The following is a 21,549-nucleotide window of genomic DNA, read 5'->3' as shown; positions in this document are numbered from 1 at the left end:
ACTAATCTTCCTGAATCTGAGCGTTTGTCTTTGCCCTTAGAGATCATGCTTCTTGGATTCACTGAAAGTGAAACAGAAATACAACTCCCAGGGCTTGTGTTGTTGTGACATCTAGTGCTACTGGGGCTTTTGTGTTCCCAGGAGATTCAGACTGTGAGCCACAGCCCTGGGCTATCTGCATAATTCTTCTCTGATTTACAAGTGACTGGGTCTGTACAGCAAACTCCTACTCTGGTACTTTAGAATATACAGAGTTAATCTGCTGTTATTATTGCTATCTGTCCTCATTAGCCTCAACTGGCCTTCATTAGATCAGACTGAATAGCTCAGCACTGAGGGTGCCACCAGGAAATGATTCCAAATGATCAGACCAGAATACTCTGTTTCCAAAATAAACTGTCCTGGATTATTTAGTGAAAGGGTAGTTCACCTTAAACATAACTTGTAGTGTGATGTAGGCAGTGATATTCTAAAAGAGTTTGGAGAAGTTTTTTTTTTCTTGCAGCACAAAACCTGCCCTTTCCTGATGAACTTTTTCTATATTATAGAATGACCTATTCATGGGCGAATAAATTTGCTTGTCTCGAATTTGCGTCAAATTTCCGTGTTCCGCTGCCAGCAAATAAATTCACAAAACTCCTCTGAAAATTCGACTAACGATTCAGAAAAATAGTTTGCGTCAAAACAGTTGCATGTCAACACTATTTGGACGCCCATTGACCTTAACGCCGGCGTCAAAATTGACTCGGGCATTAAAACTCGAGTTTCACTAATTTGCAAATTTTTCTGCGTAGCGAAACAGGAGAAATTTGTCCATCATTACCTATAACTTTTCAATTATTCTTAATTTTTTGTTATTGTTTTTTTAATTATTTAACTTCCAATTCTGACTTTTTCCAGCTTTGAAATGAGGGTCACTGACCCCAGAGTTCATGAGTGGTGGCATCCCCATTCCATGCCATAGCCCCTCTAAGTTTTGCATCATTCAGATGTGCGTTAGGGAGCACTGGTGGGTGCCAGGGTGCTAAGGATATTGAACAGCCAACATCTTGGACCCCAATCTTTGTTTTGGGGCAACATAGAACTGCGGTTGTATTAGTTATGTAAATCTGTAACTTCTAGCTTTTGTTGAACTATAACACCATTCCCTAAAAGCCTGCAGCTGCCATATGATCTGGGAGTTCATGATCAGCAGTAGCTGGAAATCTGCAGGTCAGATCAGGATCATAAATAATAGATCCCAGGAGTGGGTATTTTGGCCAAGGCCACTCTATACTTTTGTTAAACTCTACATTTATATACAGGTATGGGATGCTCGGGACCTGGGGTTTTCCAGATAAGGGGCCTTTCCGTAATTTGGATCTCCATACATTAAGGCTACTAAAAATCATTGAAATTTTTAGGGGCAGATTTATTAAGTTTCAGGATGTGTATAAAATCGGAATTTTTGAGTCCAAATTTTTTTTATTTTTTGTGTTTAAAAAAAACACCAATTCTTCGAGATTTAGATTCCAGAGGAAATAGCTCGAATCCGTCGAGGTCATGCAGAAGTCAATGGCAGAGGTCCCTTGAACCATTTAAAGATGTTAATAGCCTTCACGATGTTTGAGTTTTTTTCGGAGGTCTCACTCGAAAACTCGATCAATTTGAATCGGTTCGAGTTTTCGCCTTGTCAACCCCGAACTCGCTGATTCCAGTTTTTTCTTCAATTAAAAACCGTTAGAGTTTCAAGTTCATTAGAAGTCAAAAAAAGCTCACAAACTCTAAAATTCGACCTTTGATAAATAACCCAAAAAAGTATTCCAGGCGGCACTCCGGATAAATATAAAGAGGTATGATTTATTGTGTCATGGTAGGTAACAACATCGCCTTACGCCTTACCGAATCTGCACCGAATCCTAATTTGCATATGCAAATTAGGGACCGGGAGGGAAATTGCGTGATTTTGTGTCACAAATTAGGATTTGCAAATTAGGATTTGTATTTGATTTGGTAATCGGGCAAATATTTCTTGAAGGATTCGGGGTTTGGCGGAATCCAAAATAGTGGATTCGGTGCATTCCTACATGTAACGGTCCCTATACATGTACAGCTTATACTGAAGATGCTAAAACCTATTTCTTGGTAATAGAGAGACATCACCATAAAAACCTGTGTGATATTATCTGCAGACCTGGGTATCAGATAAGAATCCCAATATCTCAGCACATCTTTCTCCACCAGTCGATTTAGCACAAGATGTGGCCTTTAAAGGAGAAACAAACCCCTTATTAAAAAAAACCCTACCCCACATAGACCCTCCCTCCCCCCCAGCCTAAGTGTTATGCTGGGCAAATGCCCCTAACTTTTTACTTACCCCTCAGTGCAGATTCAGGGATTGACAGCCATCTTCCGGGTCTTCGGTAATCTGAGAATGAGACTGGCGAAGAGGCGCATGCGCAGTTGGAACAATTTCCCTGCACGTGCGCCAAAATTGACGGAGTTTGCCAAAGCGCCAGAAGAAGACCCGGAGACCTGGAAGATGGCTGCCGTGAACTCCGAAACCTGATTCTGCACTGAGGGATTTACCCGGGGTTGCAGCTAGCCTGGGGGAGGAGGGATGGGAGTCTATGTGGGGTAGGGTTTTTTTTAATAAGGGGTTTGTTTCTCCTTAAAGTGCAGAAACTGGTAATACACTAAACATTTCTCATTTCTTTGCAGTCGTATTGCACTGACCCCGACCTTGTCCTGGAGCTGAAGAACCTGATTGTTGTGTTTGCTGATACTCTGCAGGTCAGTGTTATCTGGCATCGTCCAGTTAAGTCTAATTAGATTTCTCCAAATGAAAGAAACGTTTCATCGCACCGAGTTATGTCAGATATAAAATCAGTTTATCTTCTACTGTGAATATGAATGTGCCAGGGGAAGGGTTTTATATATATCATGGCATTTAGTCTGTTATAAACAAGAAGCAGGGACGCAGGCTTCCTTTTCAGGCTTATAAAGGGTGCAGGGCATTTTATTGGATTGGATGTACAAAAGCACCTTTAGATTCACCCACCAACTGCATTTATTAGTCCCTTAGCAAAGCGCTGGAACAGGTCTGGTGTTGGGTTATGGGTGCAGAATGACTACCTGCAGCCCATGAGAATTACTTGTACATGGCAAATACTTGCGGATAGCATTTTAAGGTGGCACACACCCAGACCTCCAAAACTTGGACCGATAATATAAGTAAATAAACTAAATATAATAAATATTGTAATAAAATACCCTCTGTTAAAAAATATGAGAATATCAGAAGTCATCACAGAGGTCCATGACCTGTATAAAAGCACTCAGCCTTTGTCCTCATGCCTTTTATATGGTCATGGAACTCCTTGGTGACTATTATTATTCTATTTTACAACAGAGGCTAATTTATTCATTATATATCAGCACCCCTGGGCCAATACCAAGGGTAGCAGCATTAGGGGGCAACCCTTATTTGCCTATATATAAAATAAAATGCTAAATAAAGGACACTAACATAAAGGGAAGATTTCTCTGATCACTATTACTCCGGAGAAATGTTCCAGCTTCATAAATTTGCCCCTGATATCCTTATAAACGGTGACTAGTGATGTCATCAGTTATAAACGGTGAGTAGTGATGTAATTTTTGTCACATAACTCACTAAAACTTGTGTATTATAATAATTAAAGTAGCCCTTGTTGGAAAATATGAGAATAAGCTTGGCGTTCCATGACCCTGTATAAAAGCATGGGACTCCTCCTCGGTGACTTATAATATCCTTAAAGTTTACAAGAGGGGGTACTTTATTCACTTTATATCCATGAATGCCAGGAAAGTTATTTAAAGATATGATTATAAAAATTTTGAAATGAAAAAAATGCTGAACTATGTGCTAAAAAATATGAATATCTATAAAATTTGATTTTTCAATTAAAATCCAAAAACCTCTAAAAGTCTGAAGCTACCATTGACTTGTATGGGACCTTGACTACTTTTACTGGCCGAAGTTTTGTATTTAAGTTTTTCGTTGTTTTCACACTTCAAAAATCTAAAATTTTATAAAGTTTTAGAGAAATTGTAAAATATTTTTGGGTCAAAAATGGAGTTTTTTTGTGAATTATACCCCGACTCAAATAAATAACTCAAATCCGAAAATACACCATCTAAAACCTGCCGAGGGTCTGTAGAAGTCAATGGCAGAGGTCTTCGTGATGTTCAGTTTTTTTGGCAGATCAATTTGAGATTCCAGTTTTTTTTCTGGCAAAAACGCGATCAATTCGAGTTTTTGGGTTTTTAATCCCAAACTCACTGATCCAAGCTTTTTCCATTCGAGTTTTTTCTTAAATTAGAAACCATTCGAGTTGTGAGTTAATTTGATGTTTAAAAAAGCTCACAAAGCTTTAAAATTTGACCTTTGATAAATAATTCCCTTAGGGGCAGATTTATCAATGGTCGAATTTCGAGGGTTAATAAACCCTCAAATTCGATCCTCGAAGTTAAATCCTCGAATTCGAATATTGAATTCGAAGGATTTTAGAGCAAATACTTCAATCGAACGATCGAATAAAAATAGTTTCGAGCGATTTTAAGCGATCGAACAAAGGATTTTTAATAGATCAAAAAAAGCTCAGAAAAGTGCTGGGGAAGGTCCCCATAGGCTAACATTGCAGCTCGGTAGGCTTAAAGGGGAAGGAAACCTAGTCGGCACAAACACCCCACCCCCCCTCCCGTTTGTTGCCCACCCTCCCTCCTCCCCCCTGGCCTACCCGTCCCGCTGGGCAAATGCCCCTAACTTGTTACTTACCCTTCTGCGCAGGTCCAGTCCAGGGAGTTCACAGACGACATCTTCTTCCACGCGATCTTCTTCCTGCTTTGAACGGCGCATGCGCAGTAGGAGCATTTCGCCGGTACGATCTACTGCGCATGCGCATGACTTTTGGCGCATGCGCAGTAGATCCATACCGGCGAAATGATCCTACTGCGCATGCGCCAAGACGCCGTTCACAGCAGGAAGAAGATCGCGTGGAAGAAGATGTCGTCTGTGAACTCCCTGGACTGGACCTGCGCAGAAGGGTAAGTAACAAGTTAGGGGCATTTGCCCAGAGGGACGGGTAGGCCAGGGGGGAGGAGGGAGGGTGGGCAACACACGGGAGGGGGGGTGGGGGGGTTTGCGCCGACTAGGTTTCCTTCCCCTTTAAAGTGGCGAAGTATGAAGTCTAAGTATTTTTTAAAGAGACAGTACTTCGACTATCGAATGGTCAAATAGTCGAACGATTTTTACTTCGAATAGTTTGAATCAAATGGTCAAAGTACCCAAAAAATACTTCGAAATTCGAATATTTGTGCATTCGAACTATTCACTCGAGCTTAGTAAATCTGCCCCTTAGTGTTCAGCTTAGTCTGCAATTTCATGTATAGCCTACAAATCTGCATTATAGAAAATCACTTCACTCTTATTCTTGTTGCATATCATAACTTATTCATTTTTATTTTATTTTTTATAAAGAAAGTAGAAAAAAAAATAAAATAAAAGGTTTTTGTTACATAATTGTTTTTATACCCTTTCAGAGCTTTGGTTTTCCAGTTACTCGACTGTTTGATCTGCTGTTTGAAGTAAGAGACAGATACAATGAAACACTGCTTAAAAAATGGGCAGGGATATTCAGGTATGGAAAAGATGCTAATTTATTAACTGAATAGATGGATAGTATTTAATGCTTCCCTGTACTTTAGCAGAAATATTGTATATATCTTTGTAAGCCTCAGTGTATAGATAAGCTACCAAAACACATTGAACATTTTTGATTTCAGGAAGATTCTGATTCTCGGAAGAATAAATTGGAATCTTATTCATTTTGTTTGGCCGAATGAACGTCTGCAGAAGCTTTTCTGGTTCAGTCAAAAAATAAAAAGTGTTGCTTATATACTTTTTAATTGCCTTTGTAATCTCCACCCAAATTATAATTTTTCATAGTGATAGAAAATATAAATGTCAGCAACTCTCCAATATACATTAATTCCATTTCTAATGATTTTAAAGTCATTTGTAAATGAAAGTGCAGTTGAAAGCAGTTTGTGTTTATCCTGTTCTGTTCTCTGGTTCTGATTTAGGATTACATTTTCTTTTATTGTGCAAAACCTTTTGGGTGGAGATTCAAGGCAGTTCGGCTAAGCAGCTTCCAGTTTTGCACATAAGGATGATGGAAAGATTCAGCCCGTTGAAAGTTGTTTAAGGGCAGAGACAGATGCTCAGATTCAGGGAGATTAGCCGCCCAGCTTCTTCTACAGACGACTTATCTCCCTGAATCTGACCGTGTGTCTCTGCCCTAAATCGGGAGATGGACAGTGGCCTTTTAGTCCATTAGGTCTACTCTTCTGTGGGCAACGCCACATAACTCACTAAGAGCTATGCTACACAGGCAGTGTCATACTGGGGTACCCATGAGTCAAGGGCCACCCCAACATTGAAATCCTCCAACCTATCAACCCCTGTCCGCCCCATCACTCCGCACCACAAATAGCTAATTACTCCCCATTGTCAATCGTCCGGCGCCTACATATAAAAACTAAAAATGGTTGACTGTTCCACAGTGGAACACACAACCATCTTTATTTTTGTATGCATTATACAGATGTTGGTTGGTCTGCGGACAGGACAGGGTTCCACCAGTATTTTTCCTGATCTCCCTTTGGATCATTCCGACCCTGCACACGGCATTTTATCCATCATCCAAGAGAAAACAGTGGTAGATACAACACCCCTCTCCCCTTGTCATCAGTCTTAATCAGTATCAGTATTAGTGAATGGAAGGCACTCTGTATTATGCACACTGAGCTGACGGACCTCAGGACCATAATGCAATAGCGTACTTTTCAATTACTGTTAGAGCAATATACAATGGAGAGGGTTGTTTTGTCCCCCACTGTTTTCAACCAGATGGTAGAGGGGGACAGAGCTCTTCTTCTACATTAGAATTGTGTAGTTTACTGATAAAGAACCATGTGAGTTTAGGTATCACTGTGCCAGCACTGTCTCTTTGTCATTACACTTTCTGTTCACATTAGGGTGGTGGCACATGTGGTGATTGGCACCCAGCGTCAAATCTCCTCTTCTCTCCGAAATGCCTTCCAGCAATAATGTGAATCACCGGCGGGAAGACATATGGACCAATTCGGTCTTCCAAAGTCGCCTGAAGTTACCTCGTGAGGCAGCTTCAGAAAACTAAACGCTACGTATGCCATCCCGCCTTCGATTCAAATTTTTTCCGGCAGGAAGGCATTTAGGGAGATTAGTCGCCTGAAGAAGAGGAGATTTGTCGATGGGCAACTAATCTCCCCAAATCTAAATGTTTGCCACCCTTAGACTGATAATTTGTTAGCAGCCTGTGATACAATTCCTCATATGTACAGTAACCTGCATCTCTTTGTCTTACTGCAGGACTATTTTTGAAGCAGATAACTACAGTCCTATTCCTGTAGCTAATGAGGAGGAATACAGAAATGTTATCAGCAAGTTTCCGTTCCAGGACACAGAGACTGATAAGGTATCCCTGGCTTAAAAGAGTTTGCCCAACTTGCCTTAGGGCCCTGGCACATGGGACGTTTTGTCAACAGTGTCGGACTGGGGTGTACGGGGCCCACCGGGACTGCCACGTAAGGGCCCCCCACCTCCATTCACGGACACCTGCCCCCACGTATCTTTTAAACTTTTGTAGCCACAATAAAAGGAGAGAGGGAAGCCCAGGCTCGTAGGGAATTGAGCCTGGGTCGGCAGAGCTCATCTGGCTTTTTCTGGTGTCCCCTCTGACCCTGTTTGTTGCCCACAACAAATGTGGGTAAAAGAACTTCCCTAGTTTCCCTCTACCAGAAATAATGTAGATTGCCGCTGGGGAAGCATACAAGCTGCTTTGGCTTTCTAAAGTAGCTTGAAGTTGAGAAAAAGGGGCAGATTCGCTTAAGGGCGAAGTGTCCGTCGCTAGCCAGAAATCTCATCTGCAGGGACATCGCCAATACACTAACAGGCGTAGAGGACAATTCGCTAGCAATGGAGACCATCGCTAGCGTTCATTCGCACCCTATCGCCAGGCGACTTTTTTCTCTGGCGAGAGGTTGTTACTCCTCAAATTCACTAAGAAGTGAATTTTACAGAACGTTTCCCCTTTCGCCAGAGTTTACTTCGCCACCTCAGACCAGGTGAACCTCAATCTTATGTCAGTGACATCATATCCTGTATGCCGGAAACTCATAAAAGTGTTAAAAAAACGCTGGCGACTTTTCATTTTTTAAAGCGGGATTGCCTTCAAAAGTAGTAACTATTAAAGATTTATATGTGAACAATTTTTATTCACTAATTTGAGGGGCATGCCACAATTGTTTAAGGGTGGGCTCATGTCTAGGGCATTAGAGGATCTCTTTCATCTATACTTTGCTTTGTTTGACATTTTGAATAAAAATTGGCCATTAGAAGCATTTGCACCAACATCACTAATAAAGACGTCCATATGACTTTTATATACCTGCCCAATTCAAATTGAGTACTAGTGAAGTTTCACTTGGTAGTAACAAACGCTAGCGAAAATTCGCTATGAAATGCTTGTACAGCCGAAGTAACGCTAACGAAAATTCGCCAGCGTTCGCTGCTGAGACACAACTTCGCATTTTAGAGAATTAGTATAGTGGTAACGAATTTGCGCCTGGCGAAGTGGCGCAAATTGACACATACAATTTCCAGCCTGTGACCCAACTAAGGGGTAAATTCACTAAAGGGCGAGTTTACGCCAACGATTTGTTGGCGAAAACTCGCCCTTTAGTGAATTTGCCCCTTAGTTGGGTCACAGGCTGGAAATTGTATGTGTCAAAAATGTCTTAACAATTTTTACAGCATATAATATGTTCTTTGTAATATGTTTATAAACATTTCCTCTCTAAGGGACCCTTAGCTTCTCGGAGCCATATGCGCTATTGTCTGTACTTTAAAAAAAAAAAAAAAATTAACACTTGGGGGCAGATTTACTAAGGGTCGAATTTCGAAGTTAAAAAAACTTCGAAATTCGACCCTCGAATTGAAATCCTTTGACTTCAAATATCTAAGTTGAAGGATTTTTCACCGAATTTAGCGTTCGAACGATCGAATAGAAATCGTTAGATCGAACGATTAAATTGTTCGATTCAAATGATTTTTAGCGATCGATTGAAGGATTTTTATTTGACCAAACAAAACTTAGAAAAGTGCTCTGGAAGGTCCCCATAGGCTAACATTGCACTTCGGTAGCTTTAATTTGGCGAAGTATGAAGTCGAAGTTTTTTTTAAAGAGACAATACTTAGATTATCGAATATTTGAATGATTTTTACTTCGAATCATTTGAATCGAAGTCAAATGGTCGAATATAGCCTATTCGATGGTCGAAGTAGCCAAAAATTTACTTTGAAATTCGAACTTTTTTAACTTCGAAAATTCACTTGAGCTTAGTAAATCTGCCCCTTTGTTTGCCATCAAATTGACCATATTGAAAAGCACAGCCTATGGCACTTTGTAGCGTGAGTATCAGCGTTTTTGTTTCTACAATCAGCAACACATAAAGGGTTAAAATGTGCACATTGTTTATGGCATGTGTACAATTAGAAAACGTATATGTCTTTTGCTTGTAGGATGGGCTGCAGTACTGTACACATGACTTACTGGCCCATCATCACTCTTTGTTAATCTTGCAGTTATGCAAAGTACTAATGTGGCACTTGCTTTTATTTATCTTAGAAACCATTTCCAAAGAAACTTCCGATATCTCAGTCAGTTCCTCAGATTTACTCGCAGGTGAAAGAGTTCATCTACGCAAGCCTTAAATTCTCAGAGTCACTCCACAGAAGGTAAGGACTGGCAGTGCTGCTGCACATATTCTCACATTTGGCAATAAATATATAAAAAAAATCTGCTCAAAGCTTCCCTAAAATTCAGCTCCCTAGAACATGGTGCTCGTTCCTTAGCATCCCCACTGTCTCTGTACATAAAAAAAGGAAAATGGACGGCACTCTGGTTAAAAATTCATTGCAGCAAACCTAACGCGTTTCGGGAACAACTCCCTTAATCATATTGTTCCCGAAACGTGTTAGGTTTTCCTATCTGCAGGGTGCTGCAATAAATTTTAAAGTGCCGTCTATTTTCCTTTTTTTATATTCTCACATTTGGCCACGTGTTATCATTGACATGCCCTAAATCTAGCGTCACACAGTGGAGAAAATGTGATTCGCTGCCAGGCACATTATCCATCTGTCAGTATGCACATGGTGCAGATTTGCACTAGAATCCGCTCGCATGCACAGATTGATGGATGCCTTGCATTTGTAATAATGTAGCACGTTTCTTTGCCAGTGCATTTGTGTCGGGGGACAAGACAGACCATCTAAAACTAACTTGCTTATGATTAAGGGCGCCTGTGCCCGAAACGCGTCAAGCTCAGTGTGATGTGCCTCCTTTTAACAATGGATCAATAAAGATTTCGGATTTTAATGAAAACCGGTGTGCATAAATTTGGTTTCCTTTCCTCCCCATCTAAAACTAGCCTTAGGGCCCTAAGTGGGGTTTTTTTGGCGGTTTTTGTCACATGTTGGAGACACAGGTTTGAGTGCATCTAAGCACATGAGCAAATTGACTGCCCACCAGTCAATGTAGCCACCGACGTTTAGATCTGTGTCTTTTGCACAATCTGGTTTTTTGTTTTTTTAATGCATTTTAACTCACTTTACTTGCATGAAAAGGGATTTAACTACAATGTATGTTCTTATTGCATTTTGCATGTATTTTAGCAGACTCCCAAACACCTGTGTGTAGGGGCCATTATTCATCTATTATACTGAATCTCTTTAGAAATAGCTTCCAAGGGAGGACCCAAGAGACATGACGGGTCCAATTTGTGAGCAAAGAAGGGGTGTGTTGGAGAATGGACTGGTTTTAGGTAGATCTTGGGCATAATGGGGTATGGCTGGGTGAATCATGGATGTGATCAGACATGGGATTTAGTCCAAGAGGCCCAATCAGGTGTAGCCTATTAACTGGGGGCTGCTGTTGGAGAGAGTCTGCTGTCCAAGTAGAATTTTTTATGGCGGCCCTGCTTGGCAGTCTCGAACACTAGTGACCTACCTAGTAATTAAAGGTATGGAGATGGAACCAGTATATATAATGTCCAGGCCTAGCTGCCCCATACTTTGGTTAGTATCTAGTGGAAGAAACCTTAGTTTCTTTGAGTGAGGATTATTAAAATACCTCCATGCAGCTGGTCATTTAAAAAAAACATAGGACATTTCTGAGGCCAAAAACTTCAAAGTCAAAGGGTCCAGATTATTAATGTCCTCAGGAATGAGGGACATCTGACAACTACAGTATACATTTGCACGGATGCTATTTCTCTTTCTCATAGCCTAAACAAATAAGCCATGTGACACTGTTTTCCTGCAGTTAAGCCCATTTATCTTGTCCTTATCACTACATGCTTCGACCTGACCTGGAAGTGATTGGTGCAAAGTTAAAATTGAATCCCCCAGATACTGTGCTCTGCATGGCAAATCCTAAAATCTCTTACAGTATAGGAAGTTATAGCACGCACTTTAATCCACGGATTTTCACGGGGGAGGTCATTGAACTCAGCTTCAACGTAATTTGTAAATTTGTGCTAGAAACTGCAACCCGGCATTGTCACAGAAGGTGTTTGCTTTGTTTTAGCCGTGAACAGATTAACCTGCTCCTTTGTGATACTAATTTCAATTTGATTGCCTTTTAACCAGGGCTGATTTAAAAGAGATAGGCTCCCAGCTGCACGCTCAGCTGGAAAACAGAGGATCCAGCAGCCATCGCCAGTTTATCTGCTCATTCTTATCTCTTAATGGATGTAAATGACTGCAATTTCACACATCCTTAATTGGCACTGAGTGCAATTTACACATATTAACGAGTAACCTTTTGGCCTAACCTGTAAATATTTGCTAACAAAACATATGTAAAAAGTAGCCGCTAACAACCGAGCCGAAAGAGGGGACCATTCACCGGTGGTTTAAAATAAAGCAAAAAGTGTGCTCCAGTATTTAGAAAGTGCTTCGCGTACACAAGCACTAATTGTGTTTCTAGTGGTGGCATTTGCACATCTTTAAGTCCACATTGCTTTGAATTGGTGCCCTTGCCATTTTTATTATGTAGAACTGTAACTCTCCCCCCAGGCAGTGACTTTTGAAATAATGTTTGCTGAAGGTAAAGTCAGTTTGAGAATATGATTTGTAGCAATATTTAAAGGTGGCCATACACAGGGAGATCCGCTCGTTTGGCGATGTCACCAAACGAGTGGATCTCTCCCCGATATGACCACATTGTGGTGGGCGATATTGGGCTGATCCAATCGTGAGTCCTAGGGCCCAACGATTAGATCAGAATGGAGGCCATACAGGCTGTCAGATCACGGGACCGCATCAATGAACAGATTCGCCTCAATCCGACGGGATTTTTTTAGCCTGCCCGATTGACATCTGCCCGACTTTCGGACAGATATCGATCGGGAAACCCGTCGGAGGGCCCTACACACGGGCCGATAAGCTGCCGACTCGGTCTGTCAGCAGCTTTTATCGGCCCGTGTATGGGAGCCTTTAGAATCCAAAAAAGCAGGCAGACTAAATGGGTCCAGTGTAGGGTTGCCATCAGAACCCTTTAAAGGAGTTGTTCACCTTTGAGTTAACTTTTAGTATGATGTAGAGACTGATATTCTGAGACAATTTGCAATTGGTTTTCATGTTTTATGATTTGTGGCTTTTGAGTTATTTAGCTTTTTATTCTGCTGCTGTCCAGTGTGCAGTTTCAGCAATCAGCAGTGGTTGCTGGGGTCCAAATTAATTACCCTAGCAACCATTCACTGATTTGAATAAGAGACTGGAATATGAATAGGAGAGGCCTGAATAGAAAGAAAAAGTAGCAATAACAAGGACAGTGTCCCCCATTTAAAAGCTGGAGTCAGAAGAAGGCAAATAATTAAGAAAACTATAAATTATAAACAATGAAAACCAATTGCAAAGTTTCTTGGAATTGGACATTCAATAACATGCTAAAAATTACTTCAAAGATGAGCCACGGACACATAAAATTGCTGTACTCTCAATAATAGCAATAGATTCCAATGCAATCTGCATGGTTAGGTGGAGCCATTTCTCCTCAGTCACCCTCATTGTATGTGTATGTCTCTCTGACAATCAATGGCGCTCATTTTTTTAAGTTTTTATTACAACAAGAGCAGTGGAGTTGTAGAATTCTCTCCCTGGAGTGGTTCTAATGGCAGACATATTAGACAGTTTCAAGAAAGGGACGGATGCGTTTCAGCAAAGGAGAAAACGGAAAGCCATTGGTATTAATGCCCTGTACCTAATATAGTGCTGGTCAAGGATCAATTGTTGTTTTGAAGTTCAGAAAGCAGTTTTCACTGTATCAGCTAGAAGGTGGGATTTGATGGACATGGGTGTTTTTTAACCCCAGCTACTATGGAAAATAAAAAGATGACAAGTGAAGTTTTGTGCGTATTTAGCCAAAGGCTGGGAGCAGCAAGTCTGAAGAAGTCACAGAGTTAACATCTCTGGTCTAAAGGTGGCCATACACGTGGAAGATCCGCTCGTATGGTGATTTTGCTAAATGAGTGGTTCTCTCCCGGATATGCCCACTTTGAGGTGATCGATTTTGGGTTGATCCAATTGTGGTCAGATAATCATTGATAGTTAGATCCAATATATCTTATAGGAGGCTCATTTTGCCTAGAAGATGTATTAGAGCTCACTCTATTAAAATCACCAGACATCATGTCTCTCTACATGCAGAATTTGTGCAAAAGGCAGTTATTTTGTTAGATTGTGTTTCTACTGGAATCAGTTATTTGAGTGAGCTCTAATACACCTGTTACGAAAGGGAGCCCCCCTATAAGATATATTGGGTCTAACTGTCAATGAATATCTGACACCCAACTCCTGCATGAAGACAGAAAAAAGAGAAACAGATGCTGAGAGAGGAATAGTGAAGATAAACTTGATTATTTCAGAAACGATGCAAAATATTTAAACTGATTGTATTTACAAAGTTTCATTTTACAGTATGATGAAGCTTATATTAGATTTTAATTTTCGCGTTCCTCTAACTCTCTGTGTATTCACTAAGAAAGGTGCAACTGGCACCAGGGGCGGAGTGTGTTTGGTTGGTTAATAGATCATGGCTAGGTAGGTAGATAATAATAGATTTATGTATTATGGCAAATGGAATGCAATCTTATAAGATTTTAGGAGTGGTTTACTGGACAGATGTTTGAAGAGTATCATCTTTTTCTGTTTTTTTTAGCTCCACGGAAATTGACGACATGCTCCGAAAATCTACCAATTTGCTTCTCACCAGAACACTGAGCGGCAATTTGCAGAATGTCATCAAAAAACCACACATAGGTTTAACAGAGGTAATATTCATATACTGTATACATGCAGAAGTAAGCAAGCAAATATATATCTTATGGATATGCCCAGTCTGAAGGAGAATTGGGGCGAACAGGTATTTGCTGACTTAGATATTCTCAGAAATATGGCTGAATAGTTGATATAACTATTGATATAATAAGTTATGAGCCCCTCCTAATATTTGACATAAAAATGGATCTTGAACCTGAAACATTCTAAAAGCCAGTGTATTAAGGGGGTTGTTCGCCTTTAAATCAACTTTTAGTATGATGTAGAGAGTGATATTCTGAGATAATTTGCAATTGGTTCTCATTTTTTATTATTAATGGTTTTTAACTTATTTAGCTTTTTATTCAGCAGCTCTCCAGTTTGCAATTTCAGCAATCTGGTTGCTAAGGTTCAAATTACCCAAGCAACCATGCAAGGATTTGAATAAGAGACTGGAATATGAATAGGAGAGGGCCTAGGAGAGGTCAGCAGCTATCTGGTTGCTATGGTCCAAATTATGCTAGCAACCAGACATTGATTTGAATAGGAATATCACTCTCTTCATCATATTTAAATTAACTCAAAGATGAACAACCCCTTTAACAGGCATCTTTCTAAAAATTGGAAGCGCCTAATAAATATACAAAAGTGCAGAAGGGAAAGAATAACAAGTAAAATACTGTACTTATTTATTAAAATTTTTTTATTCAACAGATAAAGTACTTTTTTTAGATAAAAAAAATGCTGTTTTTGGTTGTGTGAGTCTAGCCTGCATGTGAAGAAAGTTTGCTGAACTCTGTTGAACTGGAAGTGAATGATTACCATCAGCCCCAGCCTGTAATACTCTAATTGCCATGTATTGCCATTCATGTCTGGAAGGACAAGAGCTTAAAAAAAAAAATCAGGTGGCTCTTGGGAGGTGCACGTGCTCATGCCGGATGTATTTTGTGCTTTGCAGCTAGTGCAGATCATCATCAACACCACACACCTGGAGCAAGCCTGTAAATACCTGGAGGAATTTATTACAAATATTACAAATATTTCACCCGAAACAGTGCACACGACAAGACTTTATGGACTTTCTACATTTAAGGTATGTCTAACAATCCCACTGACAGAGAAAGCTACATTTCTTGATGGTTGGGAGTATTTCCCACAGCACTCTACGTTTAATTCACTTTTAGGGGGTTATGTAATAAAATGCGCTAAGTTTGCCCAGGAGCAGTAACCCATAGCAACCAATAAGATGTTTGCTTTCATACAGGTGACCGGTAAATACTACCTGCTGATTGGTTGCTATGCGTTACTGCTCCTGGCTAAACTTAGAGCCTTTTATTACATAACCCCCTTAGTGTTCTGCAGATGGAAATAATCCAAGCAGCTTTGCAGTTGGTCTGCTTACCTAATCTTTAAGTTTTTCATCTAAGGGGATACATGTTTCAAACTAGATACAGTAGCTACAGGACAGAAGAGAATACATTTATATTGGCACCTGAGGGGTCATTACTAGAGAGGCAGCTTTAAGGGGGCAACCCTCATATATGTATATACAGGGCTGGTTTTAAAAATATAGTGCCCCTAGGCCACCCGCACCGATCGCCCCTCCCCTGCACCCCCCCCAGTAAAACTGACCCTCCTGCAACCAACTCCCCCCACGCTCACACTTGCACTTCCTCTCGCCTTCTTCGCTGCTGCAGACAGGATTGCTGTGGATTGGGCAGGCAGGAGATTCAAACAACTGTCAAAATCTCCCGCCCAGTCCCCAGTTCACATGCGGCCAGTGTGCTGAATGCCACCCCCAATTTGCTGCCCAAGGACCAGGTCTATGTGGCCTGCCCACAAAGTTTCCCTCGACCCAACCCTAACCCTCCCAACCCGAACCTCCTCCGTCCCCTATATCTATAGACCCGCGCCCAGCCTCTCGGTGATGTCACGAAAGGGGGGGGCAGGCGCGAGTCTATAAATTCAGTGAACGGACGCCAGCAGTGTAAGGTCATGGGCAGGGAGAACGGAAGGGAGCACTCAACCAAAACCAGCCCTCTACCCAAAGATTTTTTCAGTAGCCACAACTGAGGGCTCATTTACCTCTGCAAGAGCAAAGTACAATTTCAAGTGCAATCGCCATGTTTCTATCCCATAATGCAGCATTTCCCCAGAGTTCCAGTGTTGTTGCGGCAACAGACATCAAAATAAAGGTACTTGCACTTGACACATGGAAAGTATTACATATGCTGCCCCATTTTTCCACAAGAGTGGTATGTGTGTTCGATTCAAGTCTTATGTGCTTATTGACATGGGGCACACAGGGAACCCTGGAGCTATGGCCTGGTCCAGAGGTGGCAGTAGCTCCAGGGTCCCTCTGCATCATTAGGTGCAAATGCACTCGATTCTTAATGGGAGACAGGAAGATGCAACTGCTTAACCTTTAGGCCAACAAACAGATCCTAACAGGGGCCTATGGGGCATAATAGGGTACTAATCAATGACCCAACACAGCGACAGACTGGAGGGGCCCACTGGGGCTGTCATCTCAGAGCCCCCATGGTCAGGTCCTCCAAAGAATACCTGCGCCGCAACCCCCTCTCCCTCCACCACTTGTACCTTGTTCTCACCTTTGCGGCCTCAGGCCGGGCCAGGGATTTTTCTTTGTGTCTTGTTGGTTCAGTCCGACATTGACCCAATTCAGACTTTGTCTAGCAAGATTTCTAAAGCTGCTTCATAGATAACTGGCAGATTCTTGGTCAAGCAGGAAGACTTTTTGGGTCTGGAGGGGCCGTGTTGGCAGCCTGTGCATGTCCAGCTTAAGTTGAGCTTCTCCAAAATGTATGTGACTGTAGAAAGTTGTAGTTAAAATCTGAAACACTGTTATTTGCCAAAGTAATGGTGAACCAGTGGTTAAGTTGAATATATTTTGCTTAAAATATATTTTCCTTTAAAATCATATATATTATTTCATCTACATTGTTCCATTAAACGGGTAAAGTGATCGGTTTTCCTAGTGGTTTGTTTTTCAGAAAACATCTTGCATTGATTTTCTCCATATTTCTTTGTCATTTAAGTATCTGCAGTCGCTCTAATATTATCTGTAGATCATAGATTTCTCTTTATTGACATCATGTAGCCAACGAGCAGTGTTATTTAATATGTAGATAATTTGATTTAAGGAAAATGTGACCTGATAAAACGAGAACTGTGTTGAAGGGTCATGTAAATGAGACAAGTGGTTTTCCTCCCGTTGGCAGTAAAATTGAACAAGAGAAAGGGCTTGGGCAGCTTGAAAGCATGGGGCACAGCATACTTAGATTCTGCCTAATTTATTCTAGACGTCCTGTTTGCATGGTAAAGACCTACTCATAAATGTTATATGGATAAAAAATATTGAACATTGTGTGTGTGTGAAGCCAAAAAAACTGAGAATATCCCAGTTCTTCATGTAGTTTATCTAGTAATTATGAACCATCTTGGCTGCCCTTAGGCAGTGGCATATAAGGTGATTTTGCCTTGTTTTGATCATTTCTGGATGGCCTCTCATTATATCTGATGGCTAAAGTCATGAATGGGATTTTGAGAGGGGGGGCGGGGAGATTATTGTCTGAAAATGTGTCCATTAATATTCTCCAGGGAAAATCACTGCCAGATGTTTTTTTTTGTGAGGTCTGCCATAAATTGCAATAGGAAGTTATTTGCTTGAGTCTTCCCACCAAAGAACATGAAGGGTGATCATTGGGTTCTACCCTAAGGGTTCGGCTGTGCAGGTGTATTTTCATGCTAGCTAGCCACTTTGTTTTACTCAGTGTCTAATGGGTACGTGATATGAGCAGATCTATTGTATATTAAAGGATAAGGAAACCTGATATACTTGGTGGTGGTGGTGGGGGGGGGGGGGTTTGGAGGCAATATGTTAGCCATCTCCCAGGGAATCAAACTACCAAATCTGAATATGAAAAAAAAATGCACTGGCCGGGGAAAAAATTAATCAGCATTGGTGAAGATCAAAAATATTCAGTACTGTAGTACTGTGCAAGCCATGATAAACTCAACCTTCACCCAACCCTAACCCGCAAAACCTTGACACACATATCCAAATCTGCAGTAGTACCCGTGCCCAACCCATACCCGTGTCTTCTCACTCTGTACGCTACTTCTATGCGTGTCTCTGGTTCCAAGACAGGAAATCTTTGGGAGCATTAAAGGAGTGGATTGTCCCAGTTTGACCCTCACCCAACCCTAACCTGCAATAGTTGGCCAAATTTCAACCCGAACCCGCCCAGCTGGTGGTCAGTTCTTGGGTCATTGCTGGTTTCTGGTCAACCCACACATCACTAGTGAGGATGTTTTGTCGCCCATGCTTCATAACCTTCAGCGGAGGTTAGGGTCCCCTTTCCCACCGGAATTAATGTAAATCGCAGGTAGGAAATCATATGCCTCCTGTAGTAGCCAAAACTGTGGTGGATAAAGATCTGACATCCCATAATACATCCTACATAGCTGCTTTCTATGCATTTTATTTCTGCGGAGCACTGCGCTAGTGTCTAGCATGACTTTGAAGACAATAAATCTTCCAGAAACAATTTCTCCCCTGTGCCTTAATTGCTTACATTAATCAGTGGGTGGAGAATTGTTCATTATGAAAATATCTCCATATCTCAAGACATACTGTGTACAGTGCCAAACGAACAACACGGAAAAATTAAGCATTGCAGCGATTTTAGCTGGTGTAATCAATCCAGCCAAGACCTGAAACAGAAAATATGATGTATAAATGTGCGTCCATATGTCAGAGATGCTTTCATCTGAAACTAAATGGTCTACAAAATTATCATAACCACCTATTGGTCTCCACACCATTCCAAGACAAATGAGCAACATTGCTTACATTTTTATTTCCAAATGTATAACCTCAAAGACTCGATTGTGACTGGGTTGACAAATTATTTATGACAATGCTGTAGTCATATATTTCAATCCTGACACTCAGTACAACCAAAGTCTTACATGGGAATGAATACCAGTCAATTGATGTCATATAGCTAAGAGCATAGAGTGCTGCTTTTCACGGCCAGCAACCTTTTGTCACATATAATAGAGCCCCCTAATCAGGTCACAATTACCCAACTGGGCTCCTCAGGTGCAGGCCTCCTGCTTCACATCCTTGAAAAAGGGAGCAGGACATCACCTTAAAGGAGAACTAAACCCTAAAAATGAATATGGCTAAAAATGCAATATTTTATAATTTGAATTTATTGCACCAGCCTAAAGTTTCAGCTTGTCAATAGAAGCAATGATCCAGGACTTCAAACTTGTCACAGGGGGTCACCATCTTGGAAAGTGTCTGTGACACTCACATGCTCAGTGGGCTCTGAGCAGCTGTTGAGAAGCTAAGCTTAGGGGTTGTCACAAATAATCAAGCAGAAAATTAGGTTTGTCTGTAATATAAACTGATGCTATAGGGCTGATTATTAAATTCTGATGCTAATTGCACTGGTTTCTGTGCTGCCATGTAGTAATTATCTGTAATAATTACTAATCAGCCTTATATTGTGACATTTCTATTCTATGTGTACTTTATATTGTGAGTGGGTCCCTAAGCTCAGTAAGTGACAGCAGCACAGAGCATTTGAAGTGGATCAGCAGAAAACAAGATGGGGAGCTACTGGGGCATCTTTGGAGACACAGATCTTTACTGCTAAAGGGCTGTGGTTGCCTTGGACTGGTACAGAAGCCCAAAACATAATTTACAACATTTCAAGCTACTTCTTTAGTTAGGCTTTAGTTCTCCTTTAAGACTCAATGCTTATAGGAAACAATGCCCCCTTTTTGTCATGAGCTTTTTCAGTTGGGCATATCTAAAAAAAGGGGTAGAAACAAAATCTGAACTGCCAAATATATATATTTTTGTTTTTTTTACACAGACATACGTAGTTCCTCAAATTGGAGCCGGGATCATTGCCCCGCGCCCTTAGGCTGGCACAGTTATTCAATCCCTCCCTCACCTTGTTCTATGTTGAAGTGATAGACTCTGGTGCTTGAAGTCCTCAACTTTCCATGGCGGCCAGTGCACAAATGCTTTAAAAATTAAAAGGAACTTCTAGATGCTAGATCAAGGCTTTTCTACTGAAGGCCAGTGTGCTAGAGAGCTTTTCAGAGCCCCCAGCCTGGAGAATGTTACATAGTTAAATTGGGTTGAAAAAAGACAAAGTCCATCAAGTTCAACCCCTCCAAATGAAAACCCAGCATCCGTGACCATCATTCTATTGGTCTTCATACAAGTGCCATGGTATTGACCCACATCATGGTATAAGATGGGTAGCACTATTCTAGAGGGAGGTTGCTGGTAAAGATTACCCATCTGATGTGTTTGAAAGAGGCTCAGTTTTAATTTATTAAATGTTGGTTAATTTTCTTCCATTATATGTTCTTTGCTTCTACAGATGATCAGAACACTTGGGTTGTATGGATGGAATACAAATTCTTTTGTGCAGATTTTGCAATTTGTACACAATCCAAATTGATACGAAATACACCATTCCACTTGGGGATGGAAATTTGGCTGTTTTGCTTATTATCAAGGAAAAATAAAGTGATTTAACAATCCTAGTCCCTCCTTCATCAAAGTAGCTCAGCATCATCTCTCCAGCAATCATTGGTATCTAAAGGGGGGCTAGGCTTTTTAAGACACTTTCAGCATTTCTGTTTAAATTCTGCACTTGTCTAAATAAACATGGGACACACCACCAAACTGAAAATTAGTGTCTGAAGCCCTTTTTTTGTGGAACATGTTCACAAGCTTTTTAAAGGGATGGTTCACATTTATGTTAACTTTTAGTATGTTATAAAATGGGTAATTCAAAGCAAATTTTCAACTGGTCTTTATTTTTTATAGTTTTTCAATTATTTGAACTTCAACATCTGACCTCTTCCAGCTTTTAAATAGGGGTCACTGGCCCCAACATCTCAAAAACAAATGCTCTGCAAGGCTACAATTTTAATGTTTTTCCTACTTTTTATTACTCATCTTTTTATTCAGGTCCTCCCTATTTATAACCCACCCCTCATTCAAATCAATGACTGTAGAGCTGCTGAAAAAAAGCTACATAACATAAAAACCA

The 21,549-nt window shown here is 40.8% G+C and overlaps 1 protein-coding gene across 4 annotated transcripts in view; it reads left to right on the top strand.

Moving 5' to 3' along the window:
- Window positions 1-21,549, top strand: part of exoc6.L (exocyst complex component 6 L homeolog) — a 176,479-nt gene that overhangs the window by 84,683 nt on the left and 70,247 nt on the right. For all 4 annotated transcript variants that reach the window (XM_041568650.1, XM_041568648.1, XM_018225184.2 and 1 more), the window contains exons 12-17: window positions 2,701-2,772; window positions 5,563-5,660; window positions 7,433-7,538; window positions 9,750-9,859; window positions 14,343-14,454; window positions 15,399-15,533. In XM_041568650.1, coding sequence (XP_041424584.1) covers window positions 2,701-2,772; window positions 5,563-5,660; window positions 7,433-7,538; window positions 9,750-9,859; window positions 14,343-14,454; window positions 15,399-15,533 — 633 coding nt within the window. The remainder of the gene's footprint in view (window positions 1-2,700; window positions 2,773-5,562; window positions 5,661-7,432; window positions 7,539-9,749; window positions 9,860-14,342; window positions 14,455-15,398; window positions 15,534-21,549) is intronic.

Source organism: Xenopus laevis, chromosome 7L (genome assembly GCF_017654675.1).
Source record: "Xenopus laevis strain J_2021 chromosome 7L, Xenopus_laevis_v10.1, whole genome shotgun sequence".
NCBI lineage: Eukaryota > Metazoa > Chordata > Amphibia > Anura > Pipidae > Xenopus > Xenopus laevis.
Note: the sequence above shows the minus strand (reverse complement) of the source record. Positions and strands in the feature narration are given on the sequence as shown.